Source organism: Panthera tigris, chromosome F3 (genome assembly GCF_018350195.1).
Source record: "Panthera tigris isolate Pti1 chromosome F3, P.tigris_Pti1_mat1.1, whole genome shotgun sequence".
Taxonomy (NCBI): Eukaryota; Metazoa; Chordata; class Mammalia; order Carnivora; family Felidae; genus Panthera; species Panthera tigris.
The window spans coordinates 27,803,685-27,828,827 of record NC_056678.1 but is presented as its reverse complement, the minus strand read 5'-3'; the positions used below and the strand labels follow the sequence as shown (position 1 = coordinate 27,828,827).

Genomic DNA, 25,143 nt, shown 5'->3' with positions numbered 1-25,143 from the left:
AAACTATAAATGGAATGGACATACTCAGATAACTAAAGGTGAAATGACTCATAACTAGAAGTCAATACTATAAGAAATATTGAAGTTCTGCAGGCAAAAGGAAAATGATACCAGATGAAATCAGGAAAGTACAAGGAATGAAAAAACATCAAAAAGAAGGAATGAAAAAGCATCATTTATGTGAATAGAGATAAAGACTATTGACTGTTTAATGCCAAAACAGTATCCTGTGAGGTATGTACTTAGAGAAGTAAAAATATATCACAGTCATAGCAACATAAGCAGGGGAAAAAAATAAACAGAATCATATCATTTTAAGATGTTCACAGTATTCAGGTGAAGCAATTTCAGGTGTAATTTCTATCACGACCACTAAAAGAATGATTCTAAAAGGAATGGCAAATACCCATTAAAGAAGGCAAAATGGAATAATAAAAAAATACTTCACACAGAAAAAATTGGGAAAGGAAAAACAGAGAAACAGAAGGTGAAACAGAGAACAGAAAGATGACAAAATTAAGCAGATTAGCACCACAAATTACATTAAATATAAATTAAACCTCACCATTAAAAGACAAAGATCTGAATAAAAACTAAGACCTACCTACATGCTATTTATGAGAAACACAATTTTAGGTATAAAGACATAGTGCTGATTGATTGAACTGTGTTCCCCTCAAATTCTTAAGTTGAAGCCCTAAGCCCTAATGTGACTGTATGTGGAGGCAGGGCCTTTAAGGGGGTAATTAAGGTTAAAGGGGGTCAAATGAGGCCTTGATCCAACAGGACTGTTGTCCTGTTAGAAGAGGAGACACCAGAGACTTCTCTGTGAACACACAGAAGAAAGGATATGTGAAGATATAGTGAGAAGGCAGGGTTTTGCAAGCCACTGAGAGAGATCTCACCAGAAACCAACCTTGCCAGCCCTCTGCTCTTAGACTTGAAGCCCCCAGAGCTGTGAGAAAATGCTTGCTGTTTAAGCCACTCAGTCTGTGGTATTTTTCCCACAGCAGCCCAAGCAGACTAACACAGAAACGGGTAAAATTTAAAGGATAGAAAAAAATACATAAGGTAAACACTATCCAAAAAACAAAACTGATGTAACTATAAAACACTAAACAAAGTGTGTGTGTGTGTGTGTGTGTGTGTGTGTGTGTGTGTATATATAAGCTTTTATATATAGATTTATACACATTAGATTTTATATATAGATTTATATATATATATATATTAGATCTGAAAATAGCCATTTCTCAATGATAAAAGGGTCAATTCAACAAGAAGGTAAAACAATTTTAAATTTGCATCTAATAACATAGTTTGAAGGTATATAAAAATGAACACAGTTACAAAAATCATAATTGGAGATATCAACACAATTCTCTTAGTAGCTGATAAACAAGTAGACAAAAAATCAGTAAGAATATAGTGCCCTTCACTATTAACCAACCTCACATAAATGATATTTGTGAAAGACTACACCAAACTGCAAAATACAGTCTTTTCAAGTGAACATGCAACATTCTCCAAAATGTACCATATAAAGAGCCAAAAAGCAAGTGTTAATTTCAAAATACTGAAACACTCCAGAGTATGTTCTCTCATCATACTTGATTCAAAATAGAAATGAATACAGAAAAGGAACTATAAATTCCCCCAATGCTGGGCAACTAAACAACATACATCGGGATAACCCACAATTCAAAGAAAGAAATCACACTGGAAATTAAAAAAATATCTTGACTAGAGGATAATAAAAATATCCCAAAATCTGTAAAATGCATTTAAAGGAGTGCATAACGAGAAATTTCTACCTCCAAGCACACCTACTAGAAAAGAATAGCTGAAAATCAATATCTAAGCTTTTATTTCAAGAGGTTAGAAAAAAACACCACAGCAAATTAAATCCAAAAAAAAGGAGGAGGAAAGAACAAAGAACAAAAATCAATGACACAGACACAAAATGTAGGATGGGGACAATTAACAAAGCTAAAAGCTTGTTCTTTGAAAAGGTTACTAAAGTTGACAAATGCTTAAAAAAATAATCAGTAAAAAATATATTAGAAATATCAGACAAAAAAATACATCACTACACACACGGGAGACACTAAAGTGCAAGATGATATTATGAATAACTTTAGGTCAATTTTTTTATAACTTAAGATGAAATGGGCAAATTCTTTGAAAAACCCAACTTATTAAAAGTGATCAAAGAAAAAATAGAAAATATGAATAATCTTCTATCATTTAAAGAAACTGAACTTATAATTTAAAGGCTTCCAGGTTTAGATGGCCTCATTGGTGAATTCACCTAAACATTAATTCATCTATAGTGCTTATTATTATATGTGTCTGTACATTTTTTTAAATGGTTGATCTAGGTATCACTCTGTGTGTGTGTGTGTGTGTGTGTGTGTGTGTGTGTGTGTGTGTGTGTGTTTACTGTTTACTGGTATTGATAATTTACCACTCTGATGAAACTGTAGAACTCTTACCTCCATTTAGCTCCCTCTACTTCCTCCCTTTATAAAATGATATTTATCCTGCTTAGTGTTTGCTGAGCTCCTGGATCTGTGACTTGGTGTCTATCATTAATTTTGGAAAACTACCAGCTATTCAAATATTTCTTCTGCTCCATTCTTTCTTCCCCTTCTGACATTTTAATTACATGTATGTTACACTTTTTGAAATTGTCCAAGAGTTCTCGAAAATTCTGTTCTTTTTATCTTTCTCTGTTTTTTTCTCTTTGCATTTCAGTTTTAGAGTTCATACTGACATATCTTTCAAGTTCACTGACTCTTCTCTCACTTGTGTACTCTACTGAAGAAACTACCAAATGTATTCTTCATTTCTGTTACAGTGTTTTTGATTTCGAGCATTTCCTTTTCATTCTTTAACGTTTCCATCTTTCTGCTTACATGATCCATCATTCTTATATATATCTACTGTTTCCATTAGATTACTTAACATATTACTTAATCATACAAATTCCCTATCTGATAATCCCAAAATCTGTGTCATGAGTCTGGTTCTGATACTTGCTTTGTCAGACTATGATTTTTCTAACTGTTCACCATGCCCTGTAAGTTTTTATTGAGAGCTAGATGTGAGGTATCCAATAATAGAAACTATGGTAAACAGAAATTTAGTGTGATGTTTTATATTAATCTGGCTAATAGTTGGGCTGTGTTCAATGTTTACCGTAGCTATAGAAACCTGAGGCTTCAGTTTCCTGTTTTTGTCTCCCCTGTTGTCTTTGGGTTTAGCTCTTTCAGCTACAATCTGCTCTTACTGTAATGAGAGCCATGTGGCTGTGGTTGTAAGGTATAGGGAGCAGAGAAGCATTCTGTAACCTTATGATTAAATCTCAGTCTTTTAGTGTGCCTGGATCTTTACAGGTGTTTCTTAGTACCCACCCCCTCCCCCACCTCCTCTTAGGAAAATTAAAGGGGGCTAGAGTAGGATAACTGCTCTGGTAGACTTTTCCCTTGGAAGTTGGGCTTTGTTATGAAAAATGCTCTTAGTATGTTTCAACATTGCTATTTCCCCTCTGTCCTGACAGAAACAAGAGAGATTTTTCCTCAGATCTTCACTGTGAGAACTTGAGGGTAGAAGTAGGTTCCTATAAGTAAAACTCATGATATAGTGTGGGGCACACCTAAGACTAGGCCCCTGGAGTTACTTCCTCTCAAGCTACTCCACACTGAGCCTCCAGCTATTGATCAATTACCACTTGTGTTCCTACGAGTTTATGGTTCCAGTGGCTTTGGCTACAGGTGATCTCAGCTGTGATTATCTGTGTTTGCCAGTTTCTTCAGGTGTCAGGGTGGCAGTTTACCCTGAGAACTTAATTATCTGATAGGCTCAAGAAAAGTCATTTGCTTTTAAGTTTGTTCAACTATTTTCTTTAATTTTTTTTAATGTTTATTTATTTTTGAGAGAGAGAGAGAGAGAGAGAGAGAGAGTGAGTGAGTGAGGTGGGGAGGAACAGAGAGAGAGACACACACACAGAACCCAAACCAGGCTCTAGGCTCCGAGCTGTCAGCGCAGAGCCCAACGCAGGGCTAGAACTCATGAACAGTGAGATCATGACCTGAGTCTGACGCTTAACTGACTGAGCCACCCAGGTGACCCAGTATATATATGTTTTAAATTACCTTTGTTGATTTCTAATTTAATTGATCCACACTCAGAGAATATGCTGATATAAAATATTTTCGTTGATATCTGCTTTGTGGTACATTATGTCAACAGTTGTTTAAAGTACTTCTAAAACATTGCATTCTCAAAAAAATTGAGAAAACAATCCCATTTAAATTGTATCAAAAAGAATAAAATAATTAGGAAGAGATTTAACCAAGAAGATGAAAAAGATCTGTATACTGAAAATTATAACACTGGTAAAAGAAACTGAAAAAGACACATATAAATGGAAAGATATCCTGTGCTTTCTTATTAAAATGTTCATACTTCCCAAAACAATCAACAGACACAGTGCAACTCCTACCAGAATTCTAATAGAATACTTCACAGAAATAGAACAGCCAACCCTAAAATTTGTATAGATCCATGAAAAACCCCAAATAGCCAAAGCAATCTTAAGAAAGAAGAACAAAGCTGGAGAGGCATCACACACTCTGATTTCAAACTTCATTACAAAACAGAATAGTACTGGCATAAAAACAGACACATAGACCAACAGCACAAAACAGAGAAGCCAGAAAAAAGCCACATATACGGTCAATTGATCGGAGGCAAAGGGGGCAAGAATATACAATGGGAAAAGATAGTGTCTTCAATAAGTGGTATTAGGAAAACTAAACAGCCACATGCAAAAGAATAAAACTGGACCTCTATCTTACAGCATACACAAAAATCAACTCAAAATGGATTAATGCCTGAAATCTTTACAAAACTGAAAGAAAACACAGGGAGTAAGCTCCTGTGTTTTCACATGACCTTGTCAATGTGTTCAACTATTTTTTTGTCAACGTAAGGATCTATGTTCTTTAATTTTGGAGCCTCCACCCCCTTATAATGTATTGTCTTAAATATTTCCTGTGGATCAGTAGAATATTTATATAACATCAGATGATGTTAAAATTTTTGATTCAGTGGTCAAACATAATTTTTAAAAGTCCAGAGTAAAGGACAGTATATTATGTTTATTTTCACCCATTCCATTGTTGTTTCTCTTTCTTCTTTATGTTCCAAGTTCCCTTCTATTATAATTTCCTTTCTATTTAAAGAAGTTCCATTTAGGGGAGCCTGGGTGGCTCAGTCAGTTGAGCAGCTGACTTTGGCTCAGGTCATGATCTCACAGTTTATGAGTTCGAGCCCCACATTGGGCTCTGTGCTGACAGCTCAGAGCCTGGAGCCTGCTTCGGATTCTGTGTCTCCCTTGCTCTTTGCCCCTCCCCTCTCACACTCTGTCTCTCTCTCTAAAGTAAATAAACATTAACAAACTGTTTTAAAAATAAAGAACTTCCATTTAGCCATTCTTTTAGAGTAGATCGGTGGGTGACAAATACTCTGTATTTTTCTTCATTTGAGAATGTCTTTATTTCACCTTATTCTTGAAAGATATTTTCACTGGCTATAGAATTACAAGTTGACAGCTTTTCTTTCAGCACCTGAAAAATGTGGTGCCACTTCCTTCTGACCTCCATGAAAAACCATTTCAATCATTGTTTCCCCATAAACATAATGCATTCTTTCCCACTAGCTGCTTTCAATGTTTTCTTCTCTTTAATTTTTGGAAGTTTGATTTTGATGTATTCTGGCAGAGAATTTTTCAGATTCATCTGTTTTGGGTTTGCTCAGCTTCTTGAATCTACAATGCCATTCATCAAATTGGGAAGTTTTCAGCATGATTTCTTTCAATATTTTTCAGCTTCACACTGTTTTCTTCTCCTTTTGGAATTCAAATGACAAAAAAAGCTAAATCTTCTGTAATTGTCACACAGGTCCTGGAAGCCCTGCTGATGATTTCTTTCCCATCTACCTTCTCTCAGTTTTTCAAATTAGATACTTTCTACCTATCTGACTTCAACTTCACTGATCCTTTTCTTTATCACCTCCATTATGGTGGTGAGACCAGTGAATTTTTATTTCAGTTATTATATCTTTGGTTCTATAATTTTTGTTTAGTTCTTTTTTACGTCTTCTATTCCTTTGCTTAGGAATAAATTTAACAAAAGAAATATGAGACTTGTACACTGAAAACTACAAAATACCACTGAAAGAAATTAAACAAGCCCTAAATAAATGAAAAGACATTTTATGGATAACAAGACTTAATATTTTAAGATGTCACTACTCCCCAAACTGATCTACAGATTTAATGCAATCCCTATAAAAATCTTAGCTGCATTTTGTTTTGCAGAAATTAATAAGCTGATTCTAAAATTTATATGGAAATTCAAGGGACCCAGAATAGCAATAACAATCTTGAAAAAAAGAACAAAGTTGGAGATCTCCCACTTCTGTTTCAAAATATACTACAAAGCCACAGTAAAGAAAACTAAGAAAAATCACAATTTGAATACGCAAAGGCAATCCACACACACCAAACACCAAGGTGACTCAGATATTAGAATTATCTGACAAAGATTTGAAAATAGTTGCCATAAAATATTTTAATGAGAAGTTATAAGCATTCTTGCAATAAATGACAAAAACAGAAAATCTCAGGAAAGGAATAAATTTAACAAAAGAAGTGAGAGATAGTGTGGTACTGTCATAAGGGTAGACATATCAATCGATGGAAAAGAAAGAAGAATCTAGAAATCAACCCTCAAATTTATGGTCAATTGATTTTGACAATTCAATGGGGAGGAGGAATAGTCTTTTCAACGGAAAGACTGAAACAACTAGATATCCACATGTAAAACAATAAGGTTGGACCTCTACCTCACATCGTACACAATTCAAAATTAATCAAAAACCTAAATGTAAGAGATAACATTATAAAACTCTTAGAAGAAAAAGGCCCAATCACTATGGTCTCTGATTAAACAACAGTTTCTTAGAAATGACATCAAAAACACAAGCAAAATAAAAACTAGATATACTGGGCTTCATTAAAATTAAAACTTTTTGTGCTTCAAAGAATACTACTAGGTCAGTAAAAAGACAGCCCCCTCAATGGAAGAACATATTTGCAAATCATATAAATGATAAGGGCTTATATTCAGAATACATAATAGGTCTCACAACTCAACAGTAAAGAGACAACCAAATTTTTTTTTTTTTTTAATTTTTTTTTTTTTAACGTTTATTTATTTTTGAGACAGAGAGAGACAGAGCATGAACAGGGGAGGGGCAGAGAGAGAGGGAGACACAGAATCGGAAGCAGGCTCCAGGCTCTGAGCCGTCAGCCCAGAGCCCGACGCGGGGCTCAAACTCACGGACCGCGAGATCGTGACCTGAGCTGAAGTCGGATGCTTAGCCGACTGAGCCACCCAGGCGCCCCGACAACCAAATTTTTAAAATGGGGAAAGACACTGTTAATATCAATCTGTTCTAGTTGGCTGAGGTATAGAGAGCCCCTACAGAATTAGGTGAATCCACAAAACTACCCTGGTCCCTTTTCTTTGGGGGTTCCTCTTAATTAATGATGGCTAGGGAGATTAAAAGAAAACTGCCAAACAAAATAAAAGGTCCGATTCAGGCAGTCACCTCATTTATCCCACTACTAATATCATCACCTAAGCAAAGTCCCCAACTTCCTCCCTTGCACTCACACCCTTCAGACTCTGTTTTGACATATTTTCCCTTTGAGTCACCACTGTTGGTCCTTTCAAAGCTGCTTTCACCCAGATAAATACCTTGAGAGAGGAGAGGATGGCAATACGAGACACAAATGATGATCTGCCTCAACAGGGCTGGCCTTGAGTCCATTCCCTTAACAGATTTTGCCTATAAAAAAACTTACTGAGCTTTCCATGGCTTTTTTTCACCCAGTTAAAAAAAAAAGTGGGCACAGGATCTGAGTAGACATTTCCCCCAAAGAACATACAGAAGTGGCCAATAAGCACAGGAAAAAATCCTCAACATCAGTAACAATCAGGACAATGAAAATCAAACCCACAATGAAATACACTAAAGTGGCTATCAAAATAAAAGACATAATAACAAGTGTTGACAAGGATGTAAAAAAACTGGAACTCTTGTACACTGCTAGTGGGAATGTAAAATGAGCAGTCGCTTTGAAAAACCATAAGCAGTCCTCAAAAGGTTAAACACAGAGTTACCATATGCTCCAGCATTTCTTCTCCTAAGTATATATCCAAGAGAAGTGAAGATATATGTATATGCCCACGTGAAGTGTTTATAGCCACTTTTTTCGTAATAGCCAATATTCATTAAAACTGAAGAAAAAAAACCTAAATGTCCATCAAGAGGAAAACAGATAAATTATGGTATATGCATGCACACAATAAAACATTATACAGCTATAAAAATAAAGGAACAAATGATATATGTAACAACATGAATGACTCTTGCAAATGTTATATTGAGTATAATAAAACTGATCCAAAAGAAAATATGTTGTAAATATTTGAATTTCCAGAAGAAGGAGAACTAATTGATGGCAATTGAAGTCAGAATAATAGTTCCCTCAGAGTGGGGGTGGGAGGATTGATACTGACAGAAGTTGCTTAAGGAAACAAACCTACTGGGGTTTTGGCAATGTTCTACTTTGATATAGGTGGTAGTTGCACAGGTGTGTGTGTGTGTGTGTGTGTGTGTGTGTGTGTGTGTGTGTGTGAGTGGGGGTACAGGTGTGGTATTCAGTTGTGTCCTTAAGATTTTAATACTATATGTATCTCACTAAATGTATTTAGTATCTCCATTCTCTTAAATACTGCAGAAAAACTACTCTATGTACAATATTGTACCAAATACCTTCTTAAAAAAACATTTTTTTAAAGTACTCTCTACACCTAACATGGGGCTCAAACTCATGACTCTGAAATCAAGAGTCACATGCTCTACCACTGAGCCAGGCAGGCACCCCTGTACCAAATATCTTTAAAATATGTTACATACATGTAAGTAGAGAAAATAAAGATGAGAATAAAAATGTACTCAAATTTTACAGTGGAGAGATTAAGAGCTTAAGCTTTGGAATCAGAATGACGTGTTCAAATCTAAACTTTGTCACTTATTACTTCTAGGACTTCCCAACCTCCTGTTTCTTCACCAGTAAAATGCAGATAACAATATACCTACATTATAGGACTGATGTGATGACTAAAAGAGATAATACATATAAGATGTTTGATAAACAGTATGCACTACAAAACTGTTTTATATCTTATCCCTCCCCCAACACACACATATAATAGGATTATAGTTTTATTTACTGCTTTATAATTTTCTCATGGCTATTTATTTATTTATTTATTTATTTTTGTGTTTTTTCAGATATTGGAGAAACGTGAATTCAACTCCAGAGAGTTTGGAATTTATCCTATGGGTAGTGCAATTATCAGAGTTCTGATCAAGCCAGTGACATAATAAACAACAGTCTGGAGAAGTCTCTGCTGGAAGCAATATGCTTGGTGGACTTGGGGAAGAGGGGTACACTTGCCCAGGTGCCGCAGGACAGCTTGAGGTACAGAGGCCACTGTCACTACTTTAAGCTCCACAACACCCTGGTGAAATCTAGACTTGCAATTATTCCTCTGCTTTTTTAAAAAAAGTGCATTTTCTATTTATTTCATAAAACTATATACAGATATAGAATTCCTTTTTTTCAGATACATTCATTTATTCTTTTCTTCCACAAGTATTCTTTTTTAAAACTGAGATATAACTGACATGTAACATTATATTAGTCTCAGATATACAACATAATGATTCAATATTTGTATATACTGTGAAATGATCACCACAATAAGTTTATTTAACATCTCATGTTTTTGAAATCTTTTACAACACACAGTCACCAAGGCATTCACAGAGAGGGCATGGTGCTCTATGCCATCATGTAAAGCGTTAAGTTTAGGTCATTTATAAACCGCCAAGTCTTCAACATAGCACTCAAACAAACGCTTTCCTCCTGAACTGCATTAATACCCAGTACACAGTGTAAACACCTAACACCACAGATGCTCCCACTTCTCCCCCAACCTACTGAATTCCTTAATATTACTTTACAATAAATCTGAGAAAACCTGGTAATAAATCTTCAGCATTCAAATACTTCCAGTGTGCTTTGGGAATAGGTTTAATCTTTCTCCAGGGCTTGAAAGATCAAAATTATTCAAGAGGTCTGTGGGGTATATGCGTGTTTAACCCATATCCTAATCTCAAATGTGGTTAAGAACCTAACTTCCAGAGTTGAACTAAAAAATCAATACCAAGCAGTGGAAGAGACAAAACTGTGTCCATAATACTGCCAGGTAACAAATGAAATCTATAAAGGATCTTTCTTTGAAGATAAAATAAAATTAAAAGTTCCAATTCCATCAGTCACAGAATGTAGAAACTGCAGTGCAATAAAAGTATATATGAGATATACTGACGGGTAAAAATGACAGAAAAACACAGAGTAGACTTTGACATATGTCTAATTACTACTCCGTTTCAGGCTAATGGTAAAAATTAGTCTTCAGATAGTTGATAACATCAGCCTGTCTCTGCTGGGTTAGTACCAAGATCTGTGGCCAAGCAAATACTTCTAATAAAATTGATTTTCCTTTTTGGCAACCAATAGGCCAGTCAATAATAATGTTGTTTAAGAAAGATTGAATCATGAGGGAGATGAACCTTTCCTTCCATTTATTATGTTTGTATTGTCTATATTTGAAAAGAATTTTCAATAACGAAACCAAAGAAGAAATCACAAAGGGAAAGCTATTCTGAGAGCTAATCTCCAAAAGCCCTGTGACTTGGAAGCATCTAAGTAATCCAAACTAACAAAGCCAAAAGCATTCCCTTAACTGAAGCTAGATTGTGGGAATCAGGATTGTCAATAACAGAGGAAAATCAAGGCTAGGGGCAATATAAAGTAGTCACGTGAATACAAAGACGTCAAGGAAAACATTGGTCGCACATAGTCCTAACTGACTCATCCAAAAAACCTATGTGGACTTTTACTTTGCATTAAAGCTGGTGTTCTGTAAAGAGTATTCCATAAAGCCACATAAAGCAGTTTTTGAATTGTCTTATACTAACCAAACATAATACAAGACAAACAGATGAAAACCTCAGGCTATTCCTAACTTGGGAACATTTCCCTTCCAAACACCCCCTAACAATACAAACCAAGTAAAAGACATGAGCACACCAATACTTTATTGCTTTTGTTTTTTAACTTACTTAACTTAATGGTAGTGGACAAGGGAAGCAAAAGATGAAAAGATGATTTATTTATTTATTGAATATAATTTATTATCAAATGAAAAGATTTAAATGTTCATAAAGAAAAATAAGTAAAAATCATGGGAAAAATTCTCAGTAAGTAGTGAAGAAATTTATCCTACCAGATATTAAAACATATTTTGAAGCTATAACCATTAAAACATCATAACACAAGTATGTAAACAAAAAACAGAGCAATGGAATCGGAAACAGCCCAGGAATACACAGAGGAAGTGAGAATGTGAAAAAAGAAAAAAGGTACTTCAAATCAGTAGAGGAAAGATTATTCAACAAACATTACTGAACAAGGTTAATCATCTACACAAAAATAAAGTTGATACCATCTGGACAAAAATAAAATGTGTATTACATACATGTGACACATTAATTCTAGATGAATCAAGGAAACCATGAAATGATGAAGGTACGAGAAGGAAACATGGGGATATTTTTAATATTTATATCACAAAGTGCTCATCTTCCTAAACACATAAAAAGTTCCTATAAATTAAGAAGAAAACATCAATCCAGTGGGAAACTGAGCAAAAAATATGAACAGATGTTTCACAGAAAATGAAATACAAGTGGTTCTTGGTTAAAGGATATTAATTCATTACTTCATTAGTTAATTCATTGGCCCATTTATATGGTACCAGCTAAATTATGATACATCTCTATAAAGGAATATTATGCACCCATTAAAAGGAATAAGGCATGGGATGCCTGGGTGGCTCAGTCAGTTAAGTGTATGACTCTTGATCTCATGTTTCGTGCATTGGAGCCCTGCGTTGGGCACCATACTGGCAGCATGGAGCCTGCCTGGGATTCTTTCTCTCCCTCTCCCCCACTCATGCTCTCTCTCAACATAAATAAACTTTTATTTTATTTTATTTTATTTTATTTTATTTTATTTTATTTTATTTTATTTTATTTTGAGAGAGAGAGAGGGTGCAAGTGAGCAAGGGGCAGAGACAGGGAGAGAGAAGCAGGGCTCATCCAAAGCAGGGCTCACCCAAAGCAGGGCTCAAGCTCACCAGATGTGGGGCTCAAGCTCACCCGATGTGGGGCTTGAACTCATGAACTCCGAAATCGTAACCTGAGCCAAAGCCCAATGTTTATTAACCAACTGAGCCACCCAGGCACCCCAATAAACATTTAAAGAAAAAAAAAAGAATAAGGCAACATTATCTATATACTGATATAGAACAATCTCCAAGATAAAGAAAGCAAGTTATAGAATAGCATGTGTAGATTGTATCACATTGCTGCTGTACATGCTTTTATATATATATATATATATATATATATATATATATATAGCTGCTCGTCTGTGTTCTCTCACCTCAAAAATAAATAAAATTAAAAAAAATTAGTCTTTTGCATTTTTTGACTTTTTTACAAAAAGTGTATTACTTAAAAATAAAGTTTATTTATTTTGAGAGTGAGAGAGAGAGAGAGAGAGAGAGAGAGAGAGAGAGAAAGCATGAGTGAGTGGGGAAGGGCAGAGAGAGAGGGAGAGAGAGAGAATCCCAAGCAGGATCTGCACTGGCAGCATGGAGCCCGACACGGGGCTCAATCCCATGAACCATGAGATCAAGACCTGAGTCCAAATCAAGAGTCAGATGCTCAACCAACAGAGCCACCCAGGTGCCCCAGGTATTTTTTTTTTTAATACATACTACCAACTAAAAGAAAAAAAATCAATGAAATATATATTTCAAGGCAAGATTATGGCATAAGCTATGATCTGACCTATAACTCAAAGCTAGGGAACTGGTCCAAGAACAATGTACACATATCTAATGGGGAAAGAGGTATTTCTTCTGCTAAAAAAACAAGGATACCCAAAAAGCTCTGGCAAGTGCTCAGGTCCTTCCTGGTTCTCATGTTCTATTTTTCCAACATTTTCTTTATAAACCAATATTACTTTATTCAATAATTACTAAGCATCTACTGTATGTCAGATACTATTCGAGGCACTAGTGATACAACCAAATTGTAGTACCTGTATATGATAGTGTTGAGAATACAGACATGTAATCAACCAATTATAATACAAAGTGATTGCACTGTCATAACTTTTTTGATGTGCTTAAGATCAGGGAGTTATAAGGGCGCCTGGGTGGCTCAGTCGGTTGAGCATTCGACTTCAGCTCAGGTCATGATCTCGCAGTTGTCGAGTTCGAGCCCCGCATCAGGCTCTGTGCTGCTGGAGCCTTCTTCGGATTCTGTGTTTCCCTGTCTCTCTGCCCCTCCCCTGCTTGCACACTCTCTCTCCCTCAAAATAAATAAAAATTGGGGCGCCTGGGTGGCTCAGTCAGTTGAGCGTCTGACTTCAGCTCAGGTCATGATCTCACGGTCTGTGAGTTCGAGCCCTGTGTCAAGATCTGTGCTGACAGCTCAGAGTCTGGAGCCTGCTTTGGATTCTGTGTCTCCCTCTCTCTCTGCCCCTCCCCTGCTCATGCTCTGTCTCTCTCTGTCTCTCAAAAATAAATAAACATTAAAAAAAATTAAAATAAGTAAATAAATAAACATTAAAAAATTAAAAAAAAAAAAAAGAATCTGACTTTGGCTCAGGTCATGACCTCACTGTTTCTAAGTTGAAGCCCCCATTGGGCTCTGCGCTGACAGCTCAGAGCCTGGAGCCTGCTTCAGATTCTGTGTTTCCCTCTATCTCTCTGCCCATCCCCGGCTTGTGCTGTCTCTGTCTCTGTCTCAAAAATAAATAAACATTAAAAAAAATTTTTTTTTTTTAAAAAAGGAGCTATAAACTATTGGGAATCTCTAACTGGTTAGAGTGAAGGAAGGCTTCCTGGAGGAAGTAATGTGTAAGCTGAGGCCTAGGAAGGAGAATGAAGAAAGAAAACAGCATATAAAAAGACCAGGAGATGAGCAGTATATCAAGTTCTTCAAAGAAGTGGAGCTTGGCATACCAGGGAGGGTTATAAGCAAGCAGCATGCTGAGAAACAGTGGAGATGTAAGATCATGAAGGGCTTTACAGAGTATATTAAATTTAGATTTTAACTTAAAAACAAAAGTAAACAAGAAAACATCTGCAAATTAGCATTTTAGAAAGACTATCCAGACGAAAAGTTGAAAATATACTGAAGGATATCAAGATTAGAAGGAGAAACGGAGTTCAGAGCTGCTGAAATAATTTAAGAAGCCTGAACTAGTGTACAGGAAGTGTTGAAATAGAGCAGTGGGTAGGTTTGGAGATATACTTAGAAGGTAGAACCTAAAGGAGTTGAATGGGTGTGAAAACTGAGAGAAGAATCAAGGATGATTCCTAGAAAACTGGTTGGATGATGGTGCCAACTATGGTGAGGGGTAGCGGCAGTTGTTGAGAGACAGTAGGGTTCAGCATAAGATGATGTGACTTGAAGTGTCTGAAGGATAGCTAAGAAGAGTTCTATGTTTTTGGATCTATTGACTAAGATCTGAGTTGGTGATAAAGATTTCTTCTATTCTCTATGAAATGAGAGGTAATCTGAGAATGAAAAGGACCATAAGACTTTTCAGGCAAAATTAAAGATGCATACCATGATTTATGATAATATCAGGGTTGTATACTTTTTTTTTTTCTTCCTAGCTTTGCCCAGAGACTAGGTGTATACGTGCAAAAGGCAGGTAACTGGATTAATCAGAATTAGGCTTTTTCCAGGTGGCTGTAACAGTGGAAATAGAGGGAATGGAGATGAGGCTGAGGATAATAGCATGAGAATGGGAGAAGATGAAATGGGAGAAGGTGGATTAGCAGAGAAACTAAAGATATCTTCCAGGTGAAATAAGAGATTTAGATGAAATGGAGAGTGTGGTCAGAACTAAAAATTTCAGATTTAATGAAAAGAGCCAGGATGAGTACATAAGGCCTAGGGAGTTGGACCAAAATGGATATATATGGCAACAAATGTTACATAAAGAAAGAAAAGCATTTTATATCTAACACACTAAATTAAAAAGCAAACACCTAGAACAAAACAAGGATACCCACTTCTATCGACACAGTACTAGAAGGCCTGGTCAGATCAACTAAGCAAGAAAAATAAAGGAATCCTGAGGTGCCTGGCTGACTCGGTCATTAGAGCGCAAGACTCCTGATTTTGGGGTCGTGAGTTTGAGCTCATGTTGGGTGTAGAGATTACTTAAAAAAAAAAAAAAAGAAAGAAAAGGAATGTCAACTGTAAAAGAAGAAGTAAAATGATCTCTATTCATAGACAACATGATCTTATATGTGAAAAACCCTAAAGATCCCACAAAAATCTGTAAGAACTAATAAATGAATTCAGCATTATTATAGGATACAAAACAAACATGCAAAAATCAATTGTGTTTCTGAACACTAACAATGAACAATCCAAAAAGGAAATTTAGAAAACAGTTTCATTTACAATAGCATCAAAAAAGAAAAAGAAATTTAGGAATAAACTTTACCAAGGAGGTGAAAGAAATATACACTGAAAGCCACAAAATGCTGCCTAAAGAAATTCGAGACACCAATAGATGGAAAAACATCTCACAGATTGGTAGACTTAACATTAAGATGTCAATACTCCCCAAAGTGATCTACAGATTCAACGTAATCCTTACGACAATCCCAATGACATTTTCTTGCAGAAAAAAAAAAAAAATCATCCTATCAAGCAACCCAGAATAGCCAAACAGTCTTGAAAAGGAAAAATAAGGGGTACCTGGGTGGCTCAGTCAGTTAAGCATCCAACTCTTGATTTTGGCTCAGGTCTCGGTCTCATGGTTCAGTTCATGGTATTAGGCTATGCACTGTTAGCACAGAGCCTGCTTGGGATTCTATCTCTCTTCCCGCCCCTCCCTTGCTCACGCATGGACACGTGTACCCTCTCTCAAAATAAATACACTTAAAAAAAAAAAAAAAGAAAATACACTTAAAAAAAAAAGTTGGAGGTCTCACACTTCCTGATTTCAAATTTTACTACAAAGCTACAGTAAATCAAACAAGTGTGGTAATGGCATAAAGACAGAAATATAGACCAACAGAATAGAGTAGAAAGCCCAAAACCTTACAGATATGATCAAATTACTTTTGACAAGGGTTCCAAGACTATTCAATGGGGAAAAGACATTTCAACAAATGGTGCTGAGAAAACGGACTATCCACATGCAAAAAAATGAAACTGGACCCCTATTTTATACCACATACAAAAACTAACTCAAAATGGGTCAAAGACCTAAACATACGGGCTGAAATTATAAAACTCTTAAAGAAAACATAGGCAAAGAGCTTCAAAACATTGAATTTGGCAATGATTTCTTGGATATGACACCGAAAGCACAGGCAATAAAAGAGAAAGGTGGCCTTCATCAAATTTAAAACTGTTGTCCATCAAAGGACCCTACCAATAGAGTGGAAGACAATTCACAGAATGGGAGAAAGTATTTGTAAATCATTTATCTGACAAGGGACTGACATCCAGAATATATAAAGAATTCTTACAGCTTAACAATAAAAACACAAACAACTCAATTTAAAAATGGGCAAAGGACATAAACAAAGTGATATACAAATGGTCAATAATCACATGAAAAGATGTTCAACATCACCAGTCATTAGGGAAGTGCATATCAAAACCACAATGAGATACCATTTCTCACTCATTACGATGCCTATTATCAAAAATACAAAAAATAACAAGTGTTGGTAAAGATGTGAAGAAATTGGGACACTTATGCATGGCTGATACATAATGGTGCAGCCACTGTGTAAAATAGTATGGTGATTCCTCAAAATATTCAATAAAGAAGTACCTCATGACCCGGCAATTCCAATTCTGGGTATATACTCAAGACACACAAAGGTAAGGACTCAAATTTGCTACCTATGTTCATAGCATATTAATCACAATAGTCAAAAGAATAAAGAAACTCAATGTTATAGATGAATATTTGGATAAGTAAAATGTGGTATATATGTATAATGACATTTAGTTTTATTTAAAAAAAATTTTTTTTAACGTTTATTTATTTTTCAGACAGAGAGAGACACAGCATGAACGGGGGAGGGGCAGAGAGAGAGGGAAACACAGAATCAAAAGCAGGCTCCAGGCTCTGAGCCATCAGCCCAGAGCCCGACACGGGGCTCGAACCCGCGGACCGCGAGATCGTGACCTGAGCCGAAGTCGGACGCTTAACCGACTGAGCCACCCAGGCGCCCCGACATTTAGTTTTAAAAAGAAAGGAAGTTTTGACACATGCTACCAACATGGATGATCCTTGAAAATATTAAGTGAAATAAGTCAGTCACAAAAGGACAAATGTTATATAATTCCACTTATATAAGGTACTTAAAATAGTCAAATTCATGAAGGTAGAAAGTAGAATGGCAGTTGCTAGGAGCTGGGGGTATGGGGAGTTAGTTATGAATTCAGAGTTTCAGTTGGGGAAGAAGAAAAGTTCTGGAGATGGATGATAGTGATGGTTGGACAATGTGGATGTACTTAATGCCACAGAACTGCACACTTAAAAATGGTTAAAATGGTAAATTTTATGTTATGCACATTTAAAACAATAAAAACAAATAAGAAAGAAAACAGGAGGACAAATCTTAATGACCTTATACTTGGCAATGGTTTCCTAAGTATGATACCAAAAGCACAACCAACAAAAAGAAAGAATAGAAAAAAAAGAAAAAGAAAAAAAAACTGAAATCAAGATTCAAAACCTGTGCACCAAGTGACACTATCAAAAAGTGAACAGATAACCCACAGAAAGGGAGAAGGTATCTGCAAATCATGTATCTGACAGTGGTCTACTATCCAGAATATACAAAACACTCCTACATCTTAACAAAAAGACAAGCAACTCAATTTTAAAAATGGTGAAAGGTTTGAACAGACATTCCTCCAAAGGAAATACAGAAATTGTTAACAAGTATATGAAAAGATATCAACATCATTAGTTGTTAAGGAAATGCAAATCAAAATCAAGCACAATGAGATATCACTTCACTCCACTAGGATGGCTGTTAAAAAAAGAACATAACAAGTACTGGCAAAGCAGTGGAGAAATTAGAACCCCAATGCATTGCTGGTGGGAATGTAAAATGGTGCAATTTCTGTAGAGAACAGTTTGTAGAGGTTCCTTAAAAACATCAAGTTACCATACAACTCTGAAATTCTACTCTTAGGTACAGAATCAAAAGAACTGAAAACAAGCGTTCAAACAAAAACACACGCATTAATTGTTCATATCAATTGTTCATGCCAAAAAAAATGGAAATGATCCAACTCTTCATCAACTGATGAAGAGATAAACAAAATGTGGTATTATCCATATGATGGTATAATATTTAGCCATAAAAAATGAAGTACTGTCACATGCTACATGGATAAACCTTGAAAACATTATGCTAAGTGAAAGAAGCCAAACACAAAGGCTACATATTTTATGATTCCATTTACATGAAATATCCAGAATAGGCAAATCCATTGAAACAGAAAGATTAGCTATTGGCAAGATCCGTGAAGAGGGGGAAATAGGGAGTGACTGTTTAATAAGTACAAGGTTTCCTTTTGGGGTGATGAAAATGTGAAACAAGAAAGTAGTGACGGTCACACAACACTGTTAAGTGTATGAATGCTAATAAATTGTACACTTTAAAGTGGTTAATATGGTGAATTTTATGTTGTGGGGGTTTTACCTCAATTTTTTAAAAAACTCCCTCATCATCACTCTTACCTGGCAGTTAATATCAGCTCTATATTGTAGCAAGACTGTGACTAGTTCTTTATGTCCTCGATCACATGCCCAATGGAGTAGAGTTCTGCCCTAAAAACACAAAAATTGAGATAAATGAATTTCTTAATGCAGTTATGAGGCCATGTAAAATACTTTTTTTTTGGTTGAGAATTGTATTTTTATTTATTTTATCTTACTTGAGTAATGTTACATACAATGTTACATTAGTTTCAGGTGTACACCATAGTGATTCAACTTCTCTATATGTTATGCTATGCTCGCCACAAGCATAGCTACCATCTGTCACCAGGCAATGTTATTACAAGATCACTGACTATATTCCCTATGCTGTGCCTTTAATTCCTGTGATTTACTGATTCCATAACTAAAAGTCTGTATCTCCCACTCCCCTTCACCCGTTTTTCCTATAACCCCACCCCCTTCCTTCTGAGAGCCATCACTTTGTTCTCTATATTTATAGGTCTGAGTCTGCTTTTTGTTTATTCATTCGTTTTTGGATTCCACATGAGTGAAATCGTATGATATTTGTCTTTATTAGTCTGATCTATTTCACTTAGCATAATACCCTCTAGGTCCATCCATATTGTCTTGCCAAATGGCAAGATCTCATCCTTTTTTACAAGAGCATAATTCCTGTGTGTGTGTGTGTGGGTGTGTGTGTGTGTACATATAGATATACCACACCTTCTGTATTCATTCATCTATCAATGGACACTTAGGATGCTTCCATATCTTCGCTATTGTACATAATTCTGCAATAAACATAGGGGTGCATATATCTTTTCAAAGTTGTGTTTTCATTTTCTTTGAGTAAATACCCAGTAGAGAAATGACTGGATAATATAGTATTTCTATTTTTAAGTTTCTGAGCCTCCATACTGTTTTTCACAGTAGCTGCATCAATTTACATTCCACCAACAACGCAGGAGGGTTCCTTTCCCTCCACATCCTCAACAGCACTTATATTTTCTTGTTTTTTATTTTAGCCACTCTGTCAGGTGTAAGGTGATATCTCATTGCAGTTTTAATTTGATTTTCCCTGATGATTACTAATGTTGACCATCTTTTCATGTGTCTATTGGCCATCTATATGTCTTTGGGAAAGTGTTTATTCAGGTCCTCTGCTCACTTTTTAATTGGGTTATTTTTTTTAGTGTTCAGGCATATGAGTTCTTTATATATTTTGGATATTAACCCCTCATTGGATATATCACTTGGAAATATCTTTTCCCATTCAGTAGGTTGCCTTTTTGTTTTGCTTTGCTATGCATAGCTTTTTATTTCGCTATAGTCCCAATAGTTTATCTTTGCTTTTGTTTCCCTTGTCTTAGGAGACTTATCTAGAAAAATGTTGCTATGGTTGATGTCAGTGAAATTACTGCCTGTGTTTTCTTCTAGGATTTTTAGGATTTCAGATCTTATATTTAGGTCTTCAATCAATTTTGAGCTTAATTTTGTGGATGGTGTAAGAAAATGGTATAGTTTCATTCTTTCATATGTAGCTGTCTACTTTTCTCAGCACCATTTACTGAAGAGACTATCTTTGCCCTATTGTATATTTTTGTCTTTATCATAGATTGTCCATAAGAGCATGGGTTTATATTTGAGCTGTTTCATTGATCTATGTGTCTATTTTGTACCAATACCATACTGTTTTGAATACTACAGCTATGTAGTATATCTTGAAATCTAAAATTATGATACCTACAGCTTTTTCTTTCTCACAATTGCTTTGGTTATTTGGGCTCTTGTGTGGTTCCATCCAAATTTTAGGATTATTTGTTCTCATTCTGTGAATAATATTGTTGGTATTTTGATAGGGATTGCACTGAATCTGTAGATTGCTTTGGGTTGTATGAACATTTTAACAATATTGATTCTTCCAATCCACGAGCGGAAGATAGGTTTCCATTTGTTTGTGTTGTCTTCAATTTCTTTCATTAATGTTTTATAGTTTTTAGAGTACAGGTCTTTTATCTCCTTAGTTAAGTTTATTCCTAGGTATTTTATTATTTTTGGTGCAATTGTAAATGAAATTATTTCTTAATTTCTCTGTTACTTTGTTATTAGTATACAGAAACGCTATTGATTTCTGGAGATTAATTTTATATCTTGTAACTTCACTGAATTCATTTATCAGTTCTAATGGTTTTTATGGTGGAACCTTTAGGGTTTTCTATGCATAGTATCATCTCATCTGCAAATAGTGACAGTTTAACTTCTTCCTTACCAATATGGATGCCTTTTATTTCTTTTTCTTGTCTGATTACCATGGCTAGGATTTCTAGTACTATGTTGAATAAAGTGGTGAGAGTGGATATCCTTGTCTTGTTCCTGATCTTAGAGGAAAACTCTGTTTTTCACATGAGTATCATGTTAGCTGTCAGTTTTTCATACATGCTTTTTCTTATGTTGAGGTATTTTCTCCCTAAACCCACTTTGCTGAGTTTCTGTCATGAACAGACGTTAAATTTTGTCAAATGCTTTTTCTGCATCTATTAAGATGATATGATTTCATCCTTCATTTTGTTGATGTGGTATATCATGTTGATTAATTTATGAATCCTGAACCATCCTTGCATCCCCAAAATAAATCCCACTTGATCGTGGTGAATGATCCTTTTAATGTATTATGAATGTGGTTTGCTAATATTTTGCTGAGGATTTTTGCACCTGTGTTCATCATGAAGATTGAACCATAGTTTTCTTTTTTGGTGGCATCTTTGTCTAATTTTGGTGTCAGGATAGCACTGGCCTCGTAGAATGTATTTTAAAGTTTTCCTTCTCCTTCTATTTTTTGGAATAGTTTAAGGACAGTAAGAATTAACTCTTTAAATGTTTGATAGAATTCACCTATGGATCTATCTGGTCCTGCACTTTATTTTTTTCATAGTTTTTTGATCACCAATTTACTAGAGTTTCAGATTTTCTATTTCTTCCTGATTTAATTTTGGAAGAGTGTATGTCTATAGGAATTTATCCACTTTCTCTAGGTTGGCCAATTTGTTGGCATATAATTTTTCATAGCAGTCTCTTAAAATCATTTGTATTTTTGTAGTGTCAATTGTCACTTCTCTTTTATTTCTCACTTTATTTATTTGGGTCTTTTTATTTATTAATTTTTCTTAAGGAGTCTGGATAAGTGTTTATCGATTTTATTTATCTTTTCAAAGAACCTCCTCCTGGTTTCATTGTGTTTTCCTCGTTTTCTTTTCTTTTTTTAGTCTTTAGGTCATCAGGTCATTTCTTTCTGCTCTGCTCTTTATTATTTCCTTTCTTCTATTCACTTTAGGCTTTGTTCTTCTTTTTCTAGTTCTTTTAGGTGTATGGTTAGATTGTTTATTTGAGCTTTTTCTTGTTTCTTGAGGCAGGCCTTTATTGCTATATATGTCCTTCTCAGAACTGCTTTTGCTGCATCCAAAAGATTTTGGACCTTTGTGTTTTCATTTTCATTTGTCTCCATGTATTTTTTTTTTCTTGACTTCGTTGACACTTTGGCTGTTTAGTATTATGTTGTTTAGACTCCACGTGTTTGTGTTTTTTCCAGTTTTTTTCTTGTAACTGATGTCTAGTTTCATACTATTGTTGATGAGAAAAACGCATGGTGTGACTGCAATGTTCTTAAGTTAATTGAGACTTGTTTTGTGGCTTAACACAGGATCTGTTCTGAAGAATATCCCATGTGCACTTGAAAAGAATGTACATTCTATTGTTTTTGGATGGAATGTTCTATATACATCTATTATAGCCATCTGGTATACTGTGTCATTCAAATATACTGCTTCTTTATTGATTTTCTGCCTAAAACTATCCATTGATGTAAGGGGGGGTGTTAAATTTCCTACTATTACTGTATTACCATCAATTCTCTCTTCATGTCCATTAGCATTTGCTTTATGTATTTAGGTGCTCCAATGTTAGGTGCATAGATATTTACAATTCTTATATCTTCTTATTGGATTGATCCCTTTATCATTATGTAATGATGCTCTTCTATGTTCTATTAGTCTTTGTTTTAAAATCTATTTTGTCTGATAGAAGTATTGCTATCCCAGCTTGCTTTTTGCTTCCATTTGAATGGTAAATGTTTTCCCATCTTTTCACTTTCAGTCTGTATGTATCTTTAGATCAGAGGTGAGTTTCTTATAGGCAGCATATAGACGGTTTTTTTTTAATTTCTTTTAATGTTTGTTTATTTTTGAGAAAGAGAGAGACAGAGCACGAGCAGGGGAGGGGCAGAAAGAGAGACACACACACAGAATCCGAAGCAGGCTCTAGGTTTTGAGCTGTCAGCACAGAGCCCGACATGGGGCTTGAACTCATGAACCGTGAGATTATGACCTGAGCTGAAGTCAGATGCTTCAAGGACTGAGCCACCCAGGCGCACCAGATGGGCCTTTTTTTTTATCCATCTTGTCACCCTGTGTCTTTCAAATGGAGCATTTAGGCCATTAAAGTAATTATTGATAGGTATGTACTAAAAGATACAATGTCTTAAGAAAGACAAAGTAATATGTAAAACTGTAGGTTGATTATCCTAAGCATGGTTGATATAAAATGTTCTATGGAAAGAAGGTAGACTTTTCTAAATTAATTGGAACTCCTGAGTTGTACTCTGGAATCCATTATGCACTAGCCCAATGACTTACTTCAGCCTGATCCATTTCCTCACCTACGGAGTGAAGAAAAGGATACTACTAAAACAGTAACACCAATAGTATTTGTTGAATGAATGAGCTATAAGATAATGCCTTATTAATTTTAAAGTAGTTTGCACATGTAAAGAATAGTTTTCTTGAATTATTATAGTTACTTCTTCTGGTGAAAGAAACCTTGTGGATAAAATATGAATACTTAAATGTAGGTAGAAATCATAATCAGTATACCTAAATTTACCCAAATATATTCCTTAAAATGCAAGAAAATTTAATCAGTTTGAAACTAAGCATTGCTCATTAATATCCCAAATTTCGCTCTGAAATATCTAAAAAAACACTAACACAGTCTGCTAGTGCCTATCTTCAAATGTTGCACTTGCAAAACAGAATAGATGATAAACTGTTAGGAGAACAAGTCCAGTATGAAACACTAGTTTTAATCATTGTCTACCTAAGACTCACAGTCACTATCAACAGGTTAATTCTATTCTTCACGGTCAGAAAATCTTGATTTAGTTAATTAAAGAAGCTCACTTGGTCTAAAGAATAAAAAAAACTCCTAGAAGCTAAGGGCTTTTCTGAAGAAATGAGTGATGCATAGTTTAACACTACTCTTTGAGGGTGGTAGTGATGTCATTTTTAAAGAATGGAATGTTTTTCTACATTAAGTAGAAATCTCTATGTCATTTTAGAAAAGATTTAAGAAGATGTAAGTTGGGACAAAGATGGTTTTAAAAGTAAAAACCACCTTTCAAGAAAGCTTTTCTAAACCCACTTTTTACTCTTTGTCTTTCAGACTCTGTTCAAGCACCTAGTAGTTCAACTAATTAAACCAGGTCTATTCTTGAAACAAACAAACAAAACAAAGCCAACTTCTTCCCTACAAATTATCCTTCTTTTTTTCTTTCATTTACTCGATTTGTTTATATTTACTTGTGAATATGTTTTCCTATAGGCTTACACAAAATCCAAAGAGGCAGGAAAGAAGAAAATTTTTAAATGTGGGCAAATTATTCACAATTTGTTATAGTAAGCTATTTTGTTCAGAGCCCAGTAAGAATTTTGTTTAATGAAGACAGTTCTAAAAACTAAGTAAAAAATGTATTGTTGAGTAAAGAGTCTCATATGTTAAAATTTCTGTAGCTCTTAATGTGTAGTGACCTGCTGTTATTAAGGCATGAATTCCAAAACCCTTAATATGGACAATCAGATATCCTAATAAGACTCGGGAAAAATACCAATGTATATTCTATAGTTCTATTTAACTGTTTCATAGCTTTTACATTAAAAGAATCAGATAGAATTTCAAAGTCTCCATCTTCAACCTAATTTTAAGTGTACATTTTACGGCTATGAAGTTAAACTATTAATAAGAATTAC

The 25,143-nt window shown here is 35.1% G+C and overlaps 1 protein-coding gene across 3 annotated transcripts in view; it reads right to left on the bottom strand.

Moving 5' to 3' along the window:
- ACBD6 (acyl-CoA binding domain containing 6) overlaps window positions 1–25,143 on the bottom strand; it is a 203,191-nt gene that overhangs the window by 80,321 nt on the left and 97,727 nt on the right. For all 3 annotated transcript variants that reach the window (XM_007096192.2, XM_007096193.2, XM_042975537.1), the window contains exon 6: window positions 19,085–19,174. In XM_007096192.2, coding sequence (XP_007096254.1) covers window positions 19,085–19,174 — 90 coding nt within the window. The remainder of the gene's footprint in view (window positions 1–19,084; window positions 19,175–25,143) is intronic.